At 45.1% G+C, this 19,751-nt stretch overlaps 1 protein-coding gene across 2 annotated transcripts in view; it reads right to left on the bottom strand.

Annotated features, from left to right (window-relative positions):
- The window catches only part of LOC138655786 (alcohol dehydrogenase 1-like), a 225,179-nt gene that overhangs the window by 148,719 nt on the left and 56,709 nt on the right, over positions 1-19,751 (bottom strand). For both annotated transcript variants that reach the window (XM_069743622.1, XM_069743621.1), the window contains exon 5: positions 5,665-5,884. In XM_069743622.1, the coding sequence (XP_069599723.1) occupies positions 5,665-5,884 (220 nt within the window). The remainder of the gene's footprint in view (positions 1-5,664; positions 5,885-19,751) is intronic.

Below are 19,751 nucleotides of genomic sequence, written 5' to 3'. Positions count from 1 at the left end.
ATTCCAAATGATGCTCCTTCCCTTCCGAGCCCTCCCATGCGCCCAAACGGTGGTTCCCCCCAACATATCGGGTATCAGCGTACTCAGGACAAATTGGACAACAACATTTAGGGTCCAATTTCTCCTGCTAACCTTGGAAAAATACAAAACTGGGGGCTAAAATATAATTTTTGTGGAAAAAAAAATATTTTTTATTTGCATGGCTCTGCGTTATAAACTGTAGTGAAATACTTGGGGGTTCAAAGCTCTCACAACACATCAAGATGAGTTCCTTAGGGGGTCTACTTTCCAAAATGGTGTCACTTGTGGGGGGTTTCTACTGTTTAGGTACATTAGGGGCTCTGCAAACGCAATGTGACGCCTGCAGACCATTCCATCTAAGTCTGCATTCCAAATGGCGCTCCTTCCCTTCCGAACCCTCCCATGCGCCCAAACGGTGGTTCCCCCCCACATATGGGGTATCAGCGTACTCAGGACAAATTGGACAACAACTTTTGGGGTCCAATTTCTCCTGTTACCCTAGGGAAAATACAAAACTGGGGGCTAAAAAATAATTTTTGTGGGAAAAAAATTTTGTTTTATTTTTATGGCTCTGCATTATAAACTTCTGTGAAGCCCTTGGTGGGTCAAAGTGCTCACCACACATCCAGATAAGTTCCTTAGGGGGTCTACTTTCCAAAATGGTGTCACTTGTGGGGGGTTTCAATGTTTAGGCACATCAGTGGCTCTCCAAACGCAACATGGCGTCCCATCTCAATTCCTGTCAATTTTGCATTGAAAAGTCAAACGGCGCTCCTTCCCTTCCGAGCTCTCCCATGCGCCCAAACAGTGGTTTACTGCCACATATGGGGTATCAGCGTACTCGGGACAAATTGGACAACAACTTTTGAGGTCCAATTTCTTCTCTTACCCTTGGAAAAATAAAAAATTGGGGGCAAAAATATAATTTTTGTGAAAAAATATGATTTTTTATTTTTACGGTTCTGCATTATAAACTTCTGTGAAGCACTTGGTGGGTCAAAGTGCTCACCACACCTCTAGATAAGTTCCTTAGGGGGTCTACTTTCCAAAATGGTGTCACTTGTGGGGGGTTTCAATGTTTAGGCACATCAGTGGCTCTCCAAACGCAACATGGCGTCCCATCTCAATTTCTGTCAATTTTGCATTGAAAAGTCAAACTGCGCTCCTTCCCTTCCGAGCTCTCCCATGCGCCCAAACAGTGGTTTACTGCCACATATGGGGTATCAGCGTACTCAGGACAAATTGGACAACAACTTTTGAGGTCCAATTTCTTCTCTTACCCTTGGAAAAATAAAAAATTGGGGGCAAAAAAATAATTTTTGTGAAAAAATATGATTTTTTATTTTTACGGTTCTGCATTATAAACTTCTGTGAAGCACTTGGTGGGTCAAAGTGCTCACCACACATCCAGATAAGTTCCTTAGGGGGTCTACTTTCCAAAATGGTGTCACTTGTGGGGGGTTTCAATGTTTAGGCACATCAGTGGCTCTCCAAACGCAACATGGCGTCCCATCTCAATTTCTGTCAATTTTGCATTGAAAAGTCAAACTGCGCTCCTTCCCTTCCGAGCTCTCCCATGCGCCCAAACAGTGGTTTACTGCCACATATGGGGTATCAGCGTACTCAGGACAAATTGGACAACAACTTTTGAGGTCCAATTTCTTCTCTTACCCTTGGAAAAATAAAAAATTGGGGGCAAAAATATAATTTTTGTGAAAAAATATGATTTTTTATTTTTACGGTTCTGCATTATAAACTTCTGTGAAGCACTTGGTGGGTCAAAGTGCTCACCACACATCCAGATAAGTTCCTTAGGGGGTCTACTTTCCAAAATGGTGTCACTTGTGGGGGGTTTCAATGTTTAGGCACATCAGTGGCTCTCCAAACGCAACATGGCGTCCCATCTCAATTCCTGTCAATTTTGCATTGAAAAGTCAAATAGCGCTCCTTCCCTTCCGAGCTCTCCCATGCGCCCAAACAGTGGTTTACTGCCACATATGGGGTATCAGCGTACTCAGGACAAATTGGACAACAACTTTTTGGGTCCAATTTCTCCTGTTACCCTTGGTAAAATAAAACAAATTGGAGCTGAAGTAAATTTTTTGTGTAAAAAAGTTAAATGTTCATTTTTATTTAAACATTCCAAAAATTCCTATTAAACACCTGAAGGGTTAATAAACTTCTTGAATGTGGTTTTGAGCACCTTGAGGGGTGCAGTTTTTAGAATGGTGTCACACTTGGGCATTTTCTATCATATAGACCCCTCAAAATGACTTCAAATGAGACGTGGTCCCTAAAAAAAAATGGTGTTGTAAAAATGAGAAATTGCTGGTCAACTTTTAACCCTTATAACTCCCTAACAAAAAAAAAAATTGGTTCCAAAATTATGCTGATGTAAAGGAGACATGTGGGAAATGTTACTTATTAAGTATTTTGTGTGACATATCTCTGTGATTTAATTGCATAAAAATTCAAAGTTTGAAAATTGCGAAATTTTCAAAATTTTCGCCAAATTTCCGTTTTTTTCACAAATAAACGCAGGTACTATCAAAGAAATTTTACCACTATCATGAAGTACAATATGTCACGAGAAAACATTGTCAGAATCACCAGGATCCGTTGAAGCGTTTCGGAGTTATAACCTCATAAAGGGACAGTGGTCAGAATTGTAAAAATTGGCCTGGTCATTAACGTGCAAACCACCCTTGGGGGTAAAGGGGTTAATGAACATAAAGAAAAAAACGGGAAAAAAATGGCGTGGGCTCCCGCGCAAATTTCTGCGCCAGAGGGGGAATGCCGACGACTGGGGACCAATATTTGTAGCCTGGGAAGGGGTTAATACCCATGGCTCCTCCCAGGCTATGAATATCAGCCCGCAGCTGTCTGCGTAGCCTTTACTGGCTATTGAAATAGGGGGACCCCCCAAAAAAAGTGACATGGGGTCCCCCTATATTTTATAGCCAGAAAGGCTATGCAGACAGCTGCGGGCTGATATTCATAGCCTAGAGAGGGGCCATGGATATTGGCCCCCCGGCTACAAATACCAGTCTGCAGCCGCCCCAGAAATGGCGCATCTGTAAAATGCACCAATTCCGGCACTTAGCCCCTCTCTTCCCACTCCCGAGTAGTGGTGGGATATGGGGTAATAAGGTTTTAATGTCACCTTGCTATTGTAAGGTGACATTAAGCAGGGTTAATAATGGAGAGGCTTCAATCCACTATTAATCCTAGAGTAGTGAAAGGGTTAAAAACAAAATAAAGACACAGCCAGAAAAAAGTATTTAATTATTCTTAATTTAACCATACTTACCATACTTCAGCGCCTGCAAAAAATGTAAAATAATAAACCATATACTCCCTTTCCGACGCAGTCCAATTAATATCGAGTGTCCCATGATGATCTCCGCTATAGAACAGTGACATCTGGTAATGCCACTGATCTATAAGACCTCCAATGACACACTGACAGGAGACAATGGCTCATGCAGTGCATCACTGAGAGGTTACTGTAGTTCACTGATCTCACTTTATGGCAAAAGCTGTGTGGGAACTTTCTCACACAGCACTGCCAAAAGTGAGACTAGGGACTATTTTTCACAGTCGTGGAGGAATGCAGTGCGGAAGGATACCTTCCTCCCATCATTGCATTCCTGGAGCCCCAAGAGAGCGGTCGCATCAGCTGATGCTGCTGCTCTCCACGGGAGATCGTCGTGGGACACTCGTGGATTTCTGTGGATCAGGGAGTATAGTGTTTGTTTGTTATTTTATTATTTTTTACAGGTGACTCTGGCTTCGGGGAACATGGTGAGTATGTACTCTATGTTATATGTACTGTATGTCTGTTAGGGGTCGAGTTCCTGCCTTTGCACAGGGGGAATCTCGAGCCATCCCCGCTGCGGTCTCCCATTCTTCTTCTGCCACAGTGGAGCGTGCTCAGCGGAGGCAACGGTCCCAGCGTCATGCTCAGTCTGACACTGTGCGAAGGGTTACTGCTGTCCTTCCAGCTTCTGCCATTGTAACCAGTACTGGTCAGCAGCGAGCAGACATCTTTGGGACTAAGTCCTACTTTTCCCCTTTTGAGCATGCTCAGGGTAAGATCTCTCATTGGAGATCAAGGGTCACATGCTCAGGTACTGCAGCTATTCCCATAGGTACTCTAGGAAGGTCCTGAAGTTGCTCAAGTTCTGTGGCAGTTTCCCATTGGTCCTTTTTTGGAAGGTCCTGTAGTTGCTGCAGCTATATAAAGTGTGCATGACCGCACGGCCACGCGCTAGTATCTTTCTGAGTTATGTGCTTTGCGCCAGTGTGGTCATGTGAGATTGTATTCAGGGACCCGGCTGAAATAAGCCCCTAGAATACCGGCACCTCCGGTGAGGAGATTGAGTGTTTGAGTGTATTCAGGGACCTGGCTGAAATAAGCCCCTATAATGCTGACACCTCTGACTGCTCTCTGTAGGGCAGTTAGCCTGTGCTCCTCTGAAGTCTAACAGGGTGCAGTGCTTTCCTTTCACGGCTACTCTGTGAAGTAACAGAGCTAGTCTATACCACCAAATAGTGCCATTTACTAGCAGCAGGTTCTCCTGCACGGTGGACCCCGGGCTGCGAACGCATCAATAATAATAAACATCTATATTTACTCGGTGCGTTCCGCTAGCCCTAACAATGTCTATATGTATGTATTGTATGTAATGTATGAATGTATTGTATGTAGTATGTATGTAGTATGTATGTAGTATGTTGTATGTATGTTGTGTGTATGTATGTAGTATGAATGTTGTATGTATGTAGTAGTTTGTATGTATGTAGTATGTTGTATGTAGTATGTATGTAGTATGTTGTATGTAGTATGTTGTATGTATGTAGTATGTTGTACGTAGTATGTATGTAGTATGTATGTAGTATGCTGTATGTAGTATGTATGTTGTATGTATGTAGTATGTTGTATGTATGTAGTATGCTGTATGTAGTATGCATGTTTGTGGGTTTTTTTTTTACATTCAACACATTAGCCGGATGATAGGACTTCTACTGTCTGTGTGGCCTGCACATAGGCACAAAGACCCCCGAGAGGCCCGCACAGACCCCCTGGCAGCCCACACAGACCCCCGACAGGCCCGCCCAGACCCCCAAGAGGCCCGCACAGACCCCCAAGAGGCCCGCACAGACCCCCGAGAGGCCTGCACAGACCCCGCCCACACACACAGACAGGCAGTCTCCGCCCCCGCACCGCCCACACTCCATAGTGCATCATGACATCATTTCAGCAGCCAATCGCAGCCATGCCATTAGTTAACATGCCTAACCTACAGAACAGGATGTGCCCACACTTCTTAGGATTCCTCATTGGCTGAATAAAATCAAACTGGCTCATTGCATTATGGGAACTTCCGATTCCGGTATTCAATATTGTAAAAGTATCGGAACTCAGTATCGGAACTCCGATACCACGAATATCGGCCGATACCCGATATTGCTGTATCGGAATGCTCAACACTACTGTAGATGCATTTAGGGTCTATCATGACCTGATATTTATTTAAAATGTTCCTGGAATTTGTTTTACTAATTACAAAGGAATAGATAGTTAAAGGTTGGCTGTATTTTACTTTTTTTCACTTACTTGTAGTTGGCTTCATCACTTACCTTAGCCAAATTAACCGCGGATCCATATCCTGTAGAAAAGGCACATCCCATCAAACATACTTTGTCCAGGGGTGCATCATCATCTATCTTGACCACACTCATTTCCTCCACTACAGTGTATTCAGTAAATGTGCTGGTGCCAATGAAATTATGGATCAATTTCCCTTTGCAGGTAAATCTGCTGGTGTTATCTGACATCAGCCCAGTATGCTTGCCAACGCTGTTATAAGTAAATACAATGAGAACAATTATACATATTGCATTGTAACATCTAACACAAAAACCTAACATAACTAAAATAACTACTCATGAATAGTGTTGAGCATTCCGATACCGCAAGTATTGGGTATCGGCCGAATTCCGATACCGAGTTCCGATATTTTTGCGATATGGGGAATCGGGATCGGGATGAATATTCATGTGTAAAATAAAGAATAAAAATAAAAACTATGAATATACTCACCCTCGGACGCGCCCTGGTTGTAACCGCTGCAACAGGCAGCCTCCGTTCCTAAGAATGAGGGCGTGAAGGACCTGCGATGACGTCGCGGCTTGAGATTGGTCGCGTGAGCGGTCACATGAGTGGTCACGTGACCAATCACAAGCCGCGACGTCATCGAAGGTCCTTCACCCTGCATTCTTAGGAACGGAGGCTGCCGGTTACACCGCTAAGGTCCATGGTCCGCCGGAGGGGTAAGTATATCCATATTTTTTTATTTTTATTCTTTATTTTTTACATGAATATGGATCCCAGGGCCTGAAGGAGAGTTTCCTCTCCTTCAGACCCTGGGAACCATCCAGGATCACTTCTGATATTTGTGTCCCATTGACTTGTATTGGTATCGGGTATCGGTATCGGCGATATCCGATATTTTTCGGATATCGGCCGATACAATCCGATACCGATACTTTCAAATATCGGAAGGTATCGCTCAACACTACTCATGAAGCATACCATAATATAATTCACAATTTTGCATGCAATGTAAGTATTTCTGTACATTTTCAAAAATGAAACTATATATATAATTAAGTGACTGGTGTTTCAGAGGAGGTGTTAGCCAGAAGGGTCATCGCCTGTTTCTGACCCAATGGCTTTTCACTGGAGTATTGATAGGTGGGTCTGAGATGTGTCCACATGACCATGTGTGTTTGGCTTGTTCGGTGACAGAGTACAAACGCATGTTAGACACATTGTGAAATTTGAGCTTATACATCTACTAAGGAGCAGGCTAGTGTCCTATGAGAGAGACCAGAACCTAACCAGAGGCTGAGGGGGAGTGGAGTCAATATGGCTACCATGTGAAGACTATGAAAACAACAAGCAAAAATGCATCCTAGAATTTAAAGCCCTCAAAGGGGTCAGTCAGAGATAAATGAAGACTTGCAGAGGCAGTTGAGCCTGAGAGATAACTGAACCAGAAGCAACAGTTTAACATTGTATTAGAAATGGTTGCCGTAAGGCCTAGTGAAAAGCTATTGAAAGACTTAAGCTGAGAGAATGTGCACCATGAGTGGAAAAAGAAAGGATTGTATGTACAGGTGACCCCACCAGGCTAGTTATTGATGGGGAATCAGTGTCTGTAGTAATCCTCTTCCTGCAGTAATCTGTCTCTTAATTGCAAGTGCAAATGCAGTGTGTGCTACAAGCATGCAGTGGGGATGGTCAGTCGGGATTTGAAACCCTCTCAGGGCCGGCTCCAGGATTTTGTGGGCCCCGGTCAAAAGAGTCTCAGTGGGCCCACATACCACGATTCATGATGAACAGATACGGCGGAGAAACAAAGATATACTACATAGGGCCTGGCCTTCCCCATCATCCTTCACATAGGCAGATATGCACACACATCTACAGTGCGCAGACATTTGCACTTACACACACACACACAATACGCAGACATGCACACACACACACAATACGCAGACATGCACACACACACACAATACGTAGACATGCACACACACACAATACGCAGACATGCACACACACACAATACGAAGACATGCACACACACACAATACGCAGACATGCACACACGCACACAATACGCAGACATGAACACACACACAATACGCAGACATGCACACACACACAATACGCAGACATGCACACACACACAATACGCAGACATGCACACACACACAATACGCAGACATGCACACACACACACACAAAATACGCAGACATGCACACACACACACAATACGCAGACATGCACACACACACACAATACGCAGACATGCACACACACACACAATACGCAGACATGCACACACACAATACGCAGACATGCACACAAACACACACAATATGCAGACATGCACACACATACAATATGCAGACATGCACACACATACAATACACAGACATGTGTTATGAAGGCAATCCAGTAACACAGTGTGCCAGTAATCAGAGCACATACAGTGATCTGACAATAACCCAAAAACAATAGAACGAGCTTTGAGACGTGGAATCTCTTTAGACCGCAATACCTGAACCTATCCTAAACACAACTAAAGGCAGCTGTGGATTGCGCCTGACACTACCTATGCAACTCGGCACAGCCTGAGGAACTGACTAGCCTGAAGATAGAAATACAAGCCTGACTTGCCTCAGAGAAATACCCCAAAGGAAAAGGCAGCCCCCCACATATAATGACTGTTAGCAAGATGAAAAGACAAAACGTAGGGATGAAATAGATTCAGCAAAGTGAGGCCCGATATTCTAGATAGAGCGAGGATAGCAAAGAGAACTTTGCAGTCTACAAAAAACCCTAAAGCAAAAACCACGCAAAGGGGGCAAAAAGACCCACCGTGCCGAACTAACGGCACGGCGGTACACCCTTTGCGTCTCAGAGCTTCCAGCAAAAACGAATAAACAAGCTGGACAGAAAAAACAGCAACAAAAGCAAAGAAGCACTTATCTAAGCAGAGCAGCAGGCCACAGGAAAGATCCAGAAGCTCAGATCCAACACTGGAACATTGACAAGGAGCAAGGAAGAAAGAATCAGGTGGAGTTAAATAACAAGGCAGCCAACGAGCTCACCAGAACACCTGAGGGAGGAAGCCCAGAAGCTGCAGTACCACTTGTGACCACAGGAGTGAATTCAGCCACAGAATTCACAACAGTACCCCCCCCTTGAGGAGGGGTCACCGAACCCTCACCAGAGCCCCCAGGCCGACCAGGATGAGCCACATGAAAGGCACGAACAAGATCTGGAGCATGGACATCAGAGGCAAAAACCCAGGAATTATCTTCCTGAGCATAACCCTTCCATTTAACCAGATACTGGAGTTTCCGTCTAGAGACACGAGAATCCAAAATTTTCTCCACAATATACTCCAATTCCCCCTCCACCAAAACAGGGCCAGGAGGCTCAACAGATGGAACCATAGGTGCCACGTATCTCCGCAACAACGACCTATGGAATACATTATGTATGGAAAAGGAGTCCGGGAGGGTCAGACGAAAGGACACAGGATTGAGAATCTCAGAAATCCTATACGGACCAATAAAACGAGGTTTAAATTTAGGAGAGGAAACCTTCATAGGAATATGACGAGAAGATAACCAAACCAGATCCCCAACACGAAGTCGGGGACCCACACGGCGTCTGCGATTAGCGAAAAGTTGAGCCTTCTCCTGGGACAAGGTCAAATTGTCCACTACCTGAGTCCAGATCTGCTGCAACCTGTCCACCACAGAATCCACACCAGGACAGTCCGAAGACTCAACCTGTCCTGAAGAGAAACGAGGATGGAACCCAGAATTGCAGAAAAATGGAGAGACCAAGGTAGCCGAGCTGGCCCGATTATTAAGGGCGAACTCAGCCAACGGCAAAAAGGACACCCAATCATCCTGGTCTGCAGAAACAAAACATCTCAGATATGTTTCCAAGGTCTGATTGGTTCGTTCGGTCTGGCCATTAGTCTGAGGATGGAAAGCCGAGGAAAAAGATAGGTCAATGCCCATCCTACCACAAAAGGCTCGCCAGAACCTTGAAACAAACTGGGAACCTCTGTCAGAAACAATATTCTCAGGAATGCCATGCAAACGAACCACATGCTGGAAGAACAAAGGCACCAAATCAGAGGAGGAAGGCAATTTAACCAAGGGCACCAGATGGACCATTTTAGAAAAGCGATCACAGACCACCCAAATGACTGACATCTTTTGAGAAACGGGAAGGTCAGAAATGAAATCCATCGAAATATGTGTCCAAGGCCTCTTCGGGACCGGCAAGGGCAAAAGCAACCCACTGGCACGTGAACAGCAGGGCTTAGCCCTAGCACAAATCCCACAGGACTGCACAAAAGTACGTACATCCCGTGACAGAGATGGCCACCAGAAGGATCTAGCCACTAACTCTCTGGTACCAAAGATTCCTGGATGACTAGCCAACACCGAACAATGAAGTTCAGAGATAACTTTACTAGTCCACCTATCAGGGACGAACAGTTTCTCGGCCGGACAACGATCAGGTTTATTAGCCTGAAATTTACACTCGCCGCAAATCAGGGGAGATGGCAGACACAATAACTCCTTCCTTGAGGATACTCGCCGGCTCAGATAAACCCGGAGAGTCGGGCACAAAACTCCTAGACAGAGCATCCGCCTTCACATTTTTAAAGCCCGGAAGGTACGAAATCACAAAATCGAAGCGAGCAAAAAATAACGACCAACGGGCCTGTCTAGGATTCAAGCGCTTGGCAGACTCGAGATAAGTAAGGTTCTTATGATCAGTCAATACCACCACGCGATGCTTAGCTCCTTCAAGCCAATGACGCCACTCCTCGAATGCCCACTTCATGGCCAGCAACTCTCGGTTGCCCACATCATAATTACGCTCAGCAGCAGAAAACTTCCTGGAAAAGAAAACACATGGTTTCAACACTGAGCAACCAGAACCTCTCTGTGACAAAACCGCCCCTGCTCCAATCTCAGAAGCATCAACCTCGACCTGGAACGGAAGAGAAACATCTGGTTGACACAACACAGGGGCAGAACAAAAACGACGCTTCAACTCCTGAAAAGCTTCCACGGCAGCAGAAGACCAATTAACCAAATCAGCACCCTTCTTGGTCAAATCGGTCAATGGTTTGGCAATGCTAGAAAAATTACAGATGAAGCGACGATAAAAATTAGCAAAGCCCAGGAACTTTTGCAGACTTTTCAGAGATGTCGGCTGAGTCCAATCCTGGATGGCTTGGACCTTAACCGGATCCATCTCGATAGTAGAAGGGGAAAAGATGAACCCCAAAAATGAAACTTTCTGCACACCGAAGAGACACTTTGATTCCTTCACGAACAAAGAATTAGCACGCAGGACCTGGAAAACCATTCTGACCTGCTTCACATGAGACTCCCAATCATCTGAGAAGATCAAAATGTCATCCAAGTAAACAATCAGGAATTTATCCAGATACTCACGGAAGATGTCATGCATAAAAGACTGAAAAACAGATGGAGCATTGGCAAGTCCGAACGGCATCACTAGATACTCAAAATGACCCTCGGGCGTATTAAATGCCGTTTTCCATTCATCTCCTTGCCTGATTCTCACCAGATTATACGCACCACGAAGATCTATCTTAGTGAACCAACTAGCCCCCTTAATCCGAGCAAACAAGTCAGATAACAATGGCAAGGGATACTGAAACTTAACAGTGATCTTATTAAGAAGGCGGTAATCAATACATGGTCTCAGCGAACCATCCTTCTTGGCTACAAAAAAGAACCCTGCTCCCAGTGGTGATGACGATGGGCGAATATGTCCCTTCTCCAGGGATTCCTTCACATAACTGCGCATAGCGGTGTGTTCAGGCACGGATAACTTAAATAAACGACCTTTAGGGAATTTACTACCAGGAATCAAATTGATAGCACAATCACAATCCCTATGCGGAGGTAGGGCATCGGACTTGGGCTCTTCAAATACATCCTGATAATCAGACAAGAACTCTGGGACCTCAGAAGGAGTGGATGACGAAATAGACAAAAATGGAACATCACCATGTACCCCCTGACAACCCCAGCTGGATACCGACATAGAGTTCCAATCCAATACTGGATTATGGGTTTGTAGCCATGGCAACCCCAACACGACCACATCATGCAGATTATGTAGCACCAGAAAGCGAATAACTTCCTGATGTGCAGGAGCTATGCACATGGTCAGCTGGGCCCAGTACTGAGGTTTATTCTTGGCCAAAGGTGTAGCATCAATTCCTCTCAACGGAATAGGACACCGCAAAGGCTCCAAGAAAAACCCACAACGTTTAGCATTCGTGCAGGGGTGCATTCGTGCACTGTTATTCGTGTATTTTTTATTCAAAGTACTTTTTTTTCTAAGTACTCGGCAGTTATAACATGGCAGTTAGACAGGGCAGGAGACAGGTAAGAAAAACTAAATCTAATCCATATTCACTTGAAACAGCACAAATACTCACCATATTTATTTGTATAATCTATATTCTGGCTGCTGCATTCACTCACATTCACCGCCCTCGCATTAACTCTCTACACTCCATCCATATCGGCCCCTCTGTCCTTGCCTCTCCTATGTATAGCACTCATGCTCTATTCACATTGCTTAACAGCACAGATCCATTCAGTCCCAACATCCAACACAAGAGACGCTCTCACAAATCACTTAACCATCTGCTCACTCTTTCGATCCTCCTTCTCCTAGTCGCTGGAGACATATCTCCAAACCCCGGCCCCCCATGTTATAGCCAGTCAAACCTCCCAATTGCTACACCCAGAAACCCCTCTAACCTTATTAATATTCCCTGCATGCCTGCTGTCTCTTTCAATTGTGCCCTTTGGAATTCTCGCTCTGTGTGTAATAAACTCTCCTTCATTCATGACTTCTTCCTTTCTAATTCTCTTAATCTCCTGGCTCTTACTGAAACCTGGATCCAGCAGTCAGACACCACCGCTGCTGCTGCTCTTTCATATGGTGGACTACACTTTTCTCATACCCCAAGATCAGACAACAGAGCAGGTGGAGGCGTTGGTCTGCTCCTTTCACCCAAATGTACTTTCCAAGTTATCCCCCAAGTACCCTCACTTGTCTTCCCTTCCTTTGAGGTCCATGTGGTCAGACTCTACGTCCCCTTCTCCATGCGAGTGGCGGTGGTGTATCGTCCTCCCGGCCCCTCTCATCAGTTCCTGGATCACTTTGCCACCTGGCTTCCACACTTTCTCTCCTGTGACACCCCCACCCTTATCATGGGTGATTTCAACATCCCCATTGCCTCTCCCCTCTCCCCATCTGCTTCTCACCTTTTATCTCTATCCTCCTCTTTTGGCCTTTCGCAGCATACTAACTCTCCAACACATGAAGATGGAAACTCCCTTGACTTGGTCTTCTCCCGACTTTGCTCAGTGGATGACTTCACAAACTCCCCTCTCCCGCTCTCTGACCACAACCTTCTTTCATTCTCTATCAAGAACTGCCATCCCGCTCAGGTCACCCCCACTTTCCACACCTATAGAAACATACAGGCCATTAACACCCAGAAACTTATGATGAACTTGCAGTCCTCATTGGCCCCTATTTCCTCCATCTCATGTCCTGATTCTGCATTGAAGCATTACAATGAAACCCTGCAAAGTGCTCTGGATGAAGCTGCTCCTCCTATACATAAAACAACTCGGCACAGACGGCAACAACCGTGGCACACGCTGCAAACACGTTTCCTGCAGCGGTGCTCCAGGTGCGCAGAACGTCTGTGGAGAAAATCTAATCTACCCGAAGATTTCATCCATTATAAGTTCATGCTAAAGACATACAATTCTGCCCTTCACCTCTCCAAACAAACCTACTTCAACACCCTCATCACCTCCCTGTCCAATAACCCTAAACGTCTCTTTGACACGTTCCAGTCCCTACTCAACCCAAGAGAGCAGGCCCCAACCACGGATCTCCGTGCTGACGATCTGGCCAATTACTTCAAAGAAAAAATTGACCACATTCGACAGGAAATCATCTCCCAATCTCTTCATACCATGCACTGTCCTCCCTCCCCCACTGCATCTAGTTCACTCTCTGACTTTGAAGCAGTTACAGAAGAAGAAGTAAGCAGGCTCCTTGCATCTTCTCGCCCGACCACTTGCACCAGTGACCCCATTCCGTCACATCTCCTCCAGTCCCTTTCCCCGGCTATCACCTCTCACCTAACAAAAATATTCAACCTTTCCCTCACTTCCGGTATTTTTCCCTCCTCATTTAAGCATGCCATCATACATCCATTACTTAAAAAACCATCCCTCGATCAAAACTGTGCCGCTAATTATAGACCTGTCTCTAATCTTCCCTTCATCTCTAAACTCCTCGAACGCCTGGTCCACTCCCGTCTTACCCGCTATCTCTCAGATAACTCTCTTCTCGACCCTCTTCAATCTGGCTTCCGCTCTTTACACTCTACTGAAACTGCCCTCATTAAAGTCTCTAATGACCTACTAACAGCTAAATCTAATGGTCACTACTCCATGCTAATTCTCTTGGATCTCTCTGCAGCATTCGACACTGTGGATCATCAGCTCCTCCTCACTATGCTCCGCTCCATCGGCCTCAAGGACACCGTTCTCTCCTGGTTCTCCTCCTATCTCTCTGACCGATCCTTCACTGTATGTTTTGCTGGTTCCTCCTCTCACCTTCCCCTTACTGTTGGGGTTCCTCAAGGATCAGTCCTAGGCCCCCTACTCTTCTCGTTGTATACTGCCCCTATTGGACAAACAATCAGTAGATTTGGTTTCCAGTACCATCTCTATGCTGACGACACCCAATTATACACTTCTGCTCCCGATATCACACCGACCTTTTTAGAAAACACCAGTGATTGTCTTACCGCTGTCTCTAACATCATGTCCTCCCTCTATCTGAAACTAAACCTGTCAAAAAGTGAACTCCTCGTGTTCTCTCCCTCTACTAACCTACCTTTGCCTGACATTGCCATCTCCGTGTGCGGTTCCACCATTACTCCAAAGCAACATGCCCGCTGCCTTGGGGTCATCCTTGATTCTGACCTTTCATTCACCCCCTACATCCGATCACTGGCTCGCTCTTCTTACCTGCATCTCAAAAACATTTCTAGAATTCGCCCTTTTCTTAATTTCGACTCTGCAAAAACTCTGACTGTTTCACTTATTCATTCTCGTCTGGACTATTGTAACTCTCTACTAATCGGTCTCCCTCTTGCAAAACTCTCCCCGCTCCAATCTGTCCTGAATGCTGCAGCCAGGATCATATTCCTCACCAACCGTTACACCGATGCCTCTACCCTGTGCCAGTCATTACACTGGCTACCCATCCACTCCAGAATCCAGTACAAAACTACTACCCTCATCCACAAAGCACTCCATGGCTCAGCACCACCCTACATCTCCTCCCTGGTATTAGTCTACCACCCTACCCGTGCCCTCCGCTCCGCTAATGACCTCAGGTTAGCATCCTCAATAATCAGAACCTCCCACTCCCGTCTCCAAGACTTTACACGTGCTGCGCCGATTCTTTGGAATGCACTACCTAGGTTAATACGATTAATCCCCAATCCCCACAGTTTTAAGCGTGCCCTAAAAACTCATTTGTTCAGACTGGCCTACCGCCTCAATGCATTAACCTAACGATCCCTGTGTGGCCTATTTATAATAAAAAAAAAAAAAAAAAAAAAAAGGTTCCTCGCATCATGTTCTCATACACTTTATGCAGTATTAGCCCTCTGTGTCTGTACTGCTACATACTTAGGCAGTTAACTGGTTCATGCAGCTTTACATGAACACCTGAGCCCTACACTATAGCTGGTCCGAATAACTAAAGCAATTGTTACCATCCACCTCTCGTGTCTCCCCTTTTCCCCATAGTTTGTAAGCTTGCGAGCAGGGCCCTCACTCCTCCTGGTATCTGTTTTGAACTGTATTTCTGTTATGCTGTAATGTCTATTGTCTGTACAAGTCCCCTCTATAATTTGTAAAGCGCTGCGGAATATGTTGGCGCTATATAAATAAAATTATTATTATTATTATTATTATTATAATCCAAATCCATCAGATTCAGGGCAGCGCCTGAATCCACAAACGCCATGACAGAATACGATGACAAAGAGCATATCAAGGTAATGGACAGAAGGAATTTGGACTGTACAGTACCAATGACGGCAGACCTATCGAACCGCCTAGTGCGCTTAGGACAATCAGAAATAGCATGAGTGGAATCACCACAGTAGAAACACAGCCCATTCAGACGTCTGTGTTCTTGCCGTTCAACTCTGGTCATAGTCCTATCGCACTGCATAGGCTCAGGTTTAATCTCAGACAATACCGCCAGATGGTGCACAGATTTACGCTCGCGCAAGCGACGACCGATCTGAATGGCCAAAGACATAGACTCATTCAAACCAGCAGTCATAGGAAAACCCACCATGACATCCTTAAGAGCCTCAGAGAGACCCTTTCTGAACAAAGCTGCCAGCGCAGATTCATTCCACAGAGTGAGTACTGACCACTTCCTAAATTTCTGACAATATACTTCTATATCATCCTGACCCTGGCACAAAGCCAGCAAATTTTTCTCAGCCTGATCCACTGAATTAGGCTCATCGTACAGCAATCCGAGCGCCAGGAAAAACGCATCGACACCACTCAATGCAGGGTCTCCTGGCGCAAGAGAAAATGCCCAGTCCTGAGGGTCGCCGCGCAAAAAAGAAATAATAATCAAAACCTGTTGAACTGAATTACCAGAAGAATGAGGGTTCAAGGCCAGAAATAGCTTACAATTATTTTTGAAGCTCAGAAACTTAGTTCTATCACCAAAAAACAAATCAGGAATAGGAATTCTTGGTTCTAGCATAGATTTCTGATCAATAGTATCTTGAATCTTTTGTACATTTATAACGAGATTATCCATTGAAGAGCACAGAGCCTGAATATCCATGTCCACAGCTGTGTCCTGAAGCACCCTAATGTCTAGGGGAAAAAAAAGACTGAACACAGAGCTGAGAAAAAAAAATGATGTCAGAACTTCTTTTTTCCCTCTATTGAGAATCATTAGTTTGGCTCCTTGTACTGTTATGAAGGCAATCCAGTAACACAGTGTGCCAGTAATCAGAGCACATACAGTGATCTGACAATAACCCAAAAACAATAGAACGAGCTCTGAGACGTGGAATCTCTGTAGACCGCAATACCTGAACCTATCCTAAACACAACTAAAGGCAGCTGTGGATTGTGCCTGACACTACCTATGCAACTTGGCACAGCCTGAGGAACTGACTAGCCTGAAGATAGAAATACAAGCCTGACTTGCCTCAGAGAAATACCCCAAAGGAAAAGGCAGCCCCCCACATATAATGACTGTTAGCAAGATGAAAAGACAAAACGTAGGGATGAAATAGATTCAGCAAAGTGAGGCCCGATATTCTAGATAGAGCGAGGATAGCAAAGAGAACTTTGCAGTCTACAAAAAACCCTAAAGCAAAAACCACGCAAAGGGGGCAAAAAGACCCACCGTGCCGAACTAACGGCACGGCGGTACACCCTTTGCGTCTCAGAGCTTCCAGCAAAAACGAATAGACAAGCTGGACAGAAAAAACAGCAACAAAAGCAAAGAAGCACTTATCTAAGCAGAGCAGCAGGCCACAGGAAAGATCCAGAAGCTCAGATCCAACACTGGAACATTGACAAGGAGCAAGGAAGAAAGAATCAGGTGGAGTTAAATAACAAGGCAGCCAACGAGCTCACCAGAACACCTGAGGGAGGAAGCCCAGAAGCTGCAGTACCACTTGTGACCACAGGAGTGAATTCAGCCACAGAATTCACAACAGACATGCACGCATACAATACGCAGATATTTACATACATATATTTGAAGACAAATTCACAAAAATACATAAATATGTACAGGAACACATGGGCTACTTGCACAGTGAACAAGTCTGTAGGAACATGTTCACACACCACAAAGAAACCTGAAGACACAAAAGAGAATAGTAAAACCAAAAACTTGTTTTTAAATACATCAGATAGGGATTGCATACATTAGTTAGGACTGCTCTGATATGGGTATACCGTGAACTTTGGTAGAGCAGCTTAGTATACATTTTTTGCAAAAAACGTATCAACCAAATACCCTGTTTTTTACATCTTTTACTAGCACTTGCGGATTACTGCAATTTTTTTCAAACTGAGTGTTTTTGGTTTTACTATTCTCTTTTGTGTCTTCATAAATATGTACAGTCAAACACACTGATATACACAGATATGCACATCATACAGGCATACACAGACATACAGACAGACACAAGCCTCACTCACCTCCCCCAGGCTTGTCACCCATCAGGCTCCTCTGGCATGTGGCTGTGGAGGGAGCGCAGCTTGATCGATGGCCGTCACTTAAACAGACATGGCCACCCACAGTGCACGCTGCAGCTGTGTCTGCTGCTAATGATGCGGTCAGGCAGACACTGTGCCTTTAACTTTGCTTGTGTGTCTGCCCGGCCGCGTCATTACTAGCAGACGTCGCTGCAGAGTGCACTGTGCGCGGCCATGTTTATTTAAGTGACGGCTGAGCTCAAATAGTGCAGAAGCTGCGGGGGGAGCGGCCCAGGCCCCCTGGTATCCCGGCCACGAGTGGGCCCCCCCATTTTTTCAGGGCCCCGGCATTTGCCCCGGTACGCCGGGTGCTGAGGCCGGCCCTGAACCCTCTAATGGCCTAGCGGTTACTATCACCTCCAGAGGTACTAGGGTAATATAATACAAAAGGCTAGTTCAACCCTGGTAAAATACGTTGATATGGGTTATACTCTGCTAGGGAAAAGTTTTCCTTAGACCCATACCATGTAAGCTGAGGCAAGAACCATCAGCCATCTTGTGGTGCAACCTGAAAATCAGGACTCCATAAAGGTACAGTATATTTTTGGCAAATGTTCTACAGGTCCTTCTCAAAAAATTAGCATATAGTGTTAAATTTCATTATTTACCATAATGTAATGATTACAATTAAACTTTCATATATTATAGATTCATTATCCACCAACTGAAATTTGTCAGGTCTTTTATTGTTTTAATACTGATGATTTTGGCATACAACTCCTGATAACCCCAAAAACCTGTCTCAATAAATTAGCATATCAAGAAAAGGTTCTCTAAACGACCTATTACCCTAATCTTCTGAATCAACTAATTAACTCTAAACACATGCAAAAGATACCTGAGGCTTTTATAAACTCCCTGCCTGGTTCATTACTCAAAACCCCCATCATGGGTAAGACTAGCGACCTGACAGATGTCAAGAAGGCCATCATTGACACCCTCAAGCAAGAGGGTAAGACCCAGAAAGAAATTTCTCAACAAATAGGCTGTTCCCAGAGTGCTGTATCAAGGCACCTCAATGGTAAGTCTGTTGGAAGGAAACAATGTGGCAGAAAACGCTGTACAACGAGAAGAGGAGACCGGACCCTGAGGAAGATTGTGGAGAAGGACCGATTCCAGACCTTGGGGAACCTGAGGAAGCAGTGGACTGAGTCTGGTGTGGAAACATCCAGAGCCACCGTGCACAGGCGTGTGCAGGAAATGGGCTACAGGTGCCGCATTCCCCAGGTAAAGCCACTTTTGAGCTACAGAGAAGCAGCACTGGACTGTTGCTAAGTGGTCCCAAGTACTTTTTTCTGATGAAAGCAAATTTTGCATGTCATTCGGAAATCAAGGTGCCAGAGTCTGGAGGAAGACTGGGAAGAAGGAAATGCCAAAATGCCTGAAGTCCAGTGTCAAGTACCCACAGTCAGTGATGGTGTGGGGTGCCATGTCAGCTGCTGGTGTTGGTCCACTGTGTTTCATCAAGGGCAGGGTCAATGCAGCTAGCTATCAGGAGATTTTGGAGCACTTCATGCTTCCATCGGCTGAAATGCTTTATGGAGATGAAGATTTCATTTTTCAGCACGACCTGGCACCTGCTCACAGTGCCAAAACCACTGGTAAATGGTTTACTGACCATGGTATTACTGTGCTCAATTGGCCTGCCAACTCTCCTGACCTGAACCCCATAGAGAATCTGTGGGATATTGTGAAGAGAAAGTTGAGAGACGCA

Source organism: Ranitomeya imitator, chromosome 1, assembly GCF_032444005.1.
Source record: "Ranitomeya imitator isolate aRanImi1 chromosome 1, aRanImi1.pri, whole genome shotgun sequence".
NCBI classification, from domain to species: Eukaryota; Metazoa; Chordata; class Amphibia; order Anura; family Dendrobatidae; genus Ranitomeya; species Ranitomeya imitator.
This window is presented reverse-complemented; position numbering and strand designations above follow the sequence as displayed.